This window comes from Zingiber officinale, chromosome 9B (assembly GCF_018446385.1).
Source record: "Zingiber officinale cultivar Zhangliang chromosome 9B, Zo_v1.1, whole genome shotgun sequence".
Lineage (NCBI taxonomy): Eukaryota > Viridiplantae > Streptophyta > Magnoliopsida > Zingiberales > Zingiberaceae > Zingiber > Zingiber officinale.
This window is the reverse complement of record NC_056003.1, coordinates 2,318,273-2,324,102: the sequence shown is the minus strand read 5'-3', so window position 1 is coordinate 2,324,102 and position 5,830 is coordinate 2,318,273. Positions and strand designations below refer to the sequence as shown.

At 43.7% G+C, this 5,830-nt stretch overlaps 2 protein-coding genes across 2 annotated transcripts; both read left to right on the top strand.

Annotated features, from left to right (window-relative positions):
* The first annotated feature begins 2,846 nt into the window (after positions 1–2,846).
* On the top strand, positions 2,847–4,236 carry LOC122024071 (24-methylenesterol C-methyltransferase 2-like). Its single transcript, XM_042582605.1, has one exon. It carries the CDS (start codon positions 2,940–2,942, stop codon positions 4,029–4,031), a length of 1,092 nt encoding a protein of 363 aa, XP_042438539.1. The 5' UTR covers positions 2,847–2,939; the 3' UTR covers positions 4,032–4,236.
* A 471-nt stretch (positions 4,237–4,707) lies between these two features.
* On the top strand, positions 4,708–5,704 carry LOC122024072 (uncharacterized protein At4g08330, chloroplastic-like). The gene is made up of 2 exons (XM_042582606.1): positions 4,708–4,948; positions 5,038–5,704. Exons 1-2 carry the CDS (start codon positions 4,935–4,937, stop codon positions 5,375–5,377), a joined length of 354 nt encoding a protein of 117 aa, XP_042438540.1. The 5' UTR covers positions 4,708–4,934; the 3' UTR covers positions 5,378–5,704.
* Positions 5,705–5,830: the final 126 nt, after the last annotated feature.

The window sequence follows — 5,830 nt, the reverse complement described above, 5'->3', positions numbered from 1 at the left end:
TTAGCATATTCAAAAAAAATTTATTAATGAATATGGTTCATGAACGTTGTTCACGAACGTTAACGAGCTAAACACATATATGTTCAAACTTATTTGTTTAGCTTAACGAGCTGTTCAAGCTTGTTTAATTTATCTTATTTATATTGAACGAATATAAACAAATTCTTACCAAGTCGAATACCAAATTTGTTCACGAACGCTTACTTCATTTACAGTCCTATTTTGTATATTTGTATTTATCTCTCTCTATATTCGTAGGACCGATTATGATGGGTCAAGGATTTTATATTTTTTTATTTAAATATATGACTAATTATTTAAAAGACCTCACCGCTGGACGATTGGATTATAATTTACTACTCTGAGATCATCGTTTGGACGAAGGATATTTAAAATTGGCTTTGTGTGTTGTGTGGGTGAGACGGACAATGGGTTGACAGCGATGCACAAAATAAAATCGGAGGGGTGAGAGTGAATGAAACAAGTATATGGCCCACGACGTCCACGTTATTCACCTAAACAAACAGCTAGGTAAATCATAAAATAAAGTTATTTTTATTATTTTTTTAATTTATCACTGGTAACACGTCTCTCTCAAGAAAAATAGATTGGATTTTTTTAACCACGAAAATAAAAACTCTCTTTTAATTTTTAAAGCAAACTATTTTATTATTTAAATATTGTTTATCTATGGGGAATCACCCTAAACTAAAAGATTTACTGCTCTTCAATTCGTACATCAGGCAAATTTATTCTCATGTAAATACTTCCTCACTTCAACTCTCTAATTCATAACTATTTATCTAATTATTTTTATTTTTTTAATATCAAAAATTAAAATAAAATATAATTTCGTATAAATTTAACATCATTTAATTAAAATTTAATATATTTTCTATTAATTAAAAAGTTTCAATCAGTGATGAATAAAAATATTAAAAATCTAAAATGAACTATAATTCAGTACACTTAATTAGAATCGAGTATATTTTATCGATTAAGAATCAATCGACAATCAATCAATTTATCGTAAGGGAACAATAAAGATAAAATATAATTTCTCCTAAGTTGAGCATCATTTAATTAGAATCAAGAATTTAAGAGGAATTATACCTCATTTTAGATTTTTTTAATAAAAAAAAAATGAGACTTTGGCTTTCAAGGTCGACTAAATTCGATGGGCATGATCGTCGATGGTTTAGGGTAGAAATCGACATTAGGAATTAGGTGGGAAATAATGAGTATTAATGGACGATCATGTCCAAAAATGATGAATATGACTGGTTAGGGATGTGGCTCCTCAGTTGACTATGTGAAGACTCCACTTCGCTCTGCAATACAAAGAACGTTAATACGGAGCCAGAGAAGAGGTCCCGACGTTAGTCCTCCGATATTCAAGTCAGTCACCAAAATAGTAAAAAAAATAACAAACAACTGTATCAGCAACAAGAGTTCTAGCACAAATAACATATACTTCCACTGGTGTATGGACCTCTTTATATAGTGCTCTGGTAGCAGAGGTGCACACTTCTCAAGACATATACACATTTTTCCATTTGTCCTATGAAAAGATATGTCAGGAAAGTGTCTCCGATACCATTCCTTAATAGGACGTGCAAATCCCTGAAATGACAGCAGAAACTTCTATCATACTATTTTGCCTGTTGACCATGTCCTATTGTCAGCGACACTAACTCCCAGAAGGATATGATGAGATGTCTCATTGTTGGGCCGAGTGGGGGAGCCGCTCGGCCAGTATTCCTCATCCTATTTCTCAAAGTTGTTCTTCTCCATGATCGCTTGGGCTCAATAGGTCATTCTTCGCCCAATTGGGCAGACGATCCGATTGAATTAGCCTTTGTTTAGTCATAGTTATGAGCATCTGATGTCATCTATATAGTTGTCTCGGCCGGATGAACAATCTTCTCAGATAAGCTTCCGCGCCGAGCAAGATCTTTCATGCCCGATCGACACGTTGCCTACTGCTCATTGATCTCCACGTTGATTACTGTTCTCGCTTTTGATCCATGTTTGATGGACTCTCTTTATCATCGTATTAGTGGATTTTAATTAAAACTCATTACATTAAGATAAATTATTATCTATTGAGAGCCAAAGCAAATAAATATGTGTTATGAGAGAGCTAAAATATATTTTTTTCTTAAGGACACAGGACAAATTTCAATTGTGGTCGGAATTTTTTTAGACAATTTACCGTTATACAGTAGCGAGTGAGTAATTTAGAAAATAATTTAAATGAATAAAATCGAATTATTATTTAGATAAAAGTATTGGGAAAAATGTTTATTTTATTATTATAAAAAGGGTAAAATATATTTTTTTTAAAATTGAAAAATATCCTTCTTTATTTTAAAAAATGTTCTATCAGTTTAGGCTAAGATGGTAGTTAAAATAGACTAAAACTTACAGTAATTTTAATTAGTAAAAAATATTTTTTTAAAATAAAATGGAGCATCTTTTATATTTTTTTAACATAGTGTCTTTTTCTTTGATGATAATGGAAATAAAAAAAGTTGACCAAAAAAAGTATTATGAAATCAATGAAAAACAGGGACTATGGAAACAATCGGATATGTTAGGGGGTGTTTTATAAAAAGTAAAAAAAAAACATGTGAGGTCCTGAGAATCCAAGGCAAGGTGATCTAACTGGTCCCCCTCCTCGGTCGCTATCCCATATCCAATGCAGCAGCATCCCTCACCGTCCAACAACGATTCCGTCCTATCTCACCGTCGATTACGCGCGATCAGACCCGTGATCCCCGTTAACCTCGAGAGCATGCTTTCCTTGTCTGCTCCTCGAAGTGTTCTGGCGGACTTTCTTACCGCGCTCTTCTTTTTGGGCTTCTCCTCGCTCACCATAAATCGGAACCCTAATCCTCCGCATCCTCTTTTAAGTGTTACCATTCGAAAGACGAGCAATGGATCTCTCGACGGCGATGTGGACGGCGGCGGTCGTCGGCGCTGTCGCGGTCTACTGGTTCGTGTGGGTGATGGGCTCGGCGGAAGTGAAAGGCAAGCGGGCAGTGAACCTTAAGATGGGATCGATCACGCGGGATAAGGTGCAGGACAAGTACAAGCAGTACTGGTCCTTCTTTCTCCGCTCCAAGGAGGACATTGCCGCCGCGTCCGACGACGACAACGTCCCTGCCTTCGTCGACACCTTCTACAACCTCGTCACAGACATCTACGAGTGGGGATGGGGGCAGTCCTTCCACTTCTCGCCCTCACTTCCCGGCCGCTCCCACCGGGAAGCCACACGCATCCACGAGGAGCGCGCCGCTGATCTCATCGCCGCTCGGCCGGGCCAACGTATCGTCGACGTGGGATGCGGCGTCGGCGGCCCGATGCGCGCCATTGCTGCCCACTCCGGCGCCGACGTCGTCGGCATCACCATCAACGAGTACCAGGTCGCCCGCGCCCGCGCGCACAACCGCAAGGCCGGCCTCGACGGGCGCTGCGAAGTCGTCTGCGGCAACTTCCTCGAGATGCCCTTCCCGGAAGGCACCTTCGACGGCGCTTACTCCATCGAGGCCACCTGCCACGCTCCCCGCCTGGAGGACGTCTACCGCGAGGTCTTCCGCGTGCTCAAGCCCGGCGCCCTCTACGTGTCCTACGAATGGGTCACCACCGCGTTGTACCGGCCGGACGATCCGCGCCACGTCGAGACCATCCGCGGGATCGAGCGCGGCGACGCGCTGCCAGGCCTCCGCGAGCAGCACGAGGTGGCAGCGATCGCGCGCCAAGCAGGCTTCGAGGTCGTGGAGGAGCGCGATCTGGCGCTACCCCCTGCGGAGCCGTGGTGGACGCGTCTCAAGATGGGCCGCTTCGCCTACTGGCGCAACCACCTGCTGGTCTCCGTCCTCGCCGCGCTGCGCATCGCCCCGAAGGGCGTCGTCGACGTCCACGAGATGCTCTACGAGACCGCCCGCCACCTGAGCGACGGCGGCGATACTGGCATCTTCACCCCCATGCACATGATCCTCTGCCGGAAACCTCCCATCAATCAGTAATCTCTCCATCAAACAAGCTATTCCAGAACCAATATACAAATCTTCCAACTTCAACTAATTAGTTCCAAGTGTCAGGTTTCCAGTTCAGGTTTTTTTTTTCTTTACTGGGTTTCTTCATCGTCCCTGTTTTAGCGTTCATGATATGATGTCTGCAATTGTGTTTCCTAATTTAATGGCAGAACTTTCAAAACCCCCCATTTTCTCATTCGATTCCAAAGGCTCATTTCTGATCCCTTTGGGTAAGATACCTGTGGAGATTGTTGTGCTGCAGGCTTGTCAGAGTCGCTTAGTTGGCAACGCCGTCCATACGCCTCGCCGTTCTTTTGTTAAAGCCAAAAGCTTCGAACTGTTGTGGTGGGGACGATGGCGGTGGAGCGCACTATATTCGATCTTCTTTCTTTGCACAACTAAAGTTATGCATTTTTTTTTTCTTTTAAAACTATAATTTTGCCTTTACAAAGCGCCAAATCTGCGTCTTTCTCTATTCACTATGCGTCTGTCAGTTCCTGCACACCCTGCGCCCATGTGCCGGCGATTAATGCTAGAAATTTCCAAGTTGTTGGATTGATAATTGTATGTTTTAAAAGTTTATTATTATTATTATTATTATTTATTAAATTAGCGACCTTGCTGTTAAAGTTATTGGCCCCACGAGACCAACAGCCGAACAACCATCGATGCTAGTTCGCGGACCCACGTCGTTACCTATCTCGTCGTCGAAAGCTATTTGTGGGGTCTCCTTCCGTGGAAAAGTGGCTTTGGGTGGGCCACCTTCTGCCTCCTCCTATCTGTTCGTAGCTTACCTCCGTTCGTCCACCTGGTCTCCTCCTCCGCCGCCGTCCCTAACCGGACTCCGGCATCGCCGCCCAGGCAGAGCAGCGAAGCCGCCCGAAGGAACCAGTCATGGCTGTATACCGGTAACCGGATTCTCCTTTTCTGCATCTCGATCGATGCTGAGCTTTTAGGATTATGTGATCTGACGGCGTCCGGTCCGCTTATTCATCAGGTGTTCTGGCTGCGGCGCGGATCTCAACCTCAGCGCCGCCCACCTGTACCCGACGGACGCCCCGTTCGAGGCCGGCAACAAGGGCACGCTCTCCTTCTCCTGGGTCGACGACGCCCTGCTCCGCTTTGATAAGGAGGACCGGATCAAGCCCTTCTTCGAGACCCCCAACTACTGGGGCATCCTGCGCCGGCGCACCCGCCTCCACTGCGACGCATGCGGCCACCTCCTCGGCCACGTCTACGAGGACGGCCTGCCGGCGATACACGGCCCCGGCCAGGACTTCCCGCGCCCCGCCAGGTACCGATTCAAGATCAAGGCCCTCAATATCTCTTCCTATTGAATTCCTCGAGACTTTTTTTCCCACGCACAAAAATGGAATTCCCAAAATAAAAGCCTATCGGGAATCTGCTGATTTGCGATTATGTTGAAGTAGGATTCGAGTTTGTTCGATCTGGTTCATGATTATTTCGGATTTGGGTGTGCATATAGTGATCTTTAGGGTAGAAATTGATGGCGATTTCTTCGTTTTTTCCTCTTATTTCTGCGTCTGAGTTTTACTTTCCATTTCGTGCTCGTTCAAACAGAGCCCCTATCGTATCATGTACTCTTAACATATTATGATTGATTCGTGTACTTTTGCATGACAATTGATAAATTTCTTCAGTTATTTTCGTCTCTTGGTTAGATATTGTTTCTTTCATACAAAGAATTTGAAGCAATCAATCGAAGACATCAATTTAAAAAAAGGGATACAATGCAAAAGATAATTTTCTTGTCATCCTGCCGTTCGTCT

Excerpts from the sequence above, each read along its gene's own strand:
- LOC122024071 (XM_042582605.1), top strand. The coding sequence starts at position 2,940 with ATGGATCTCTCGACGGCGATGTGGACGGCGGCGGTCGTCGGCGCTGTC.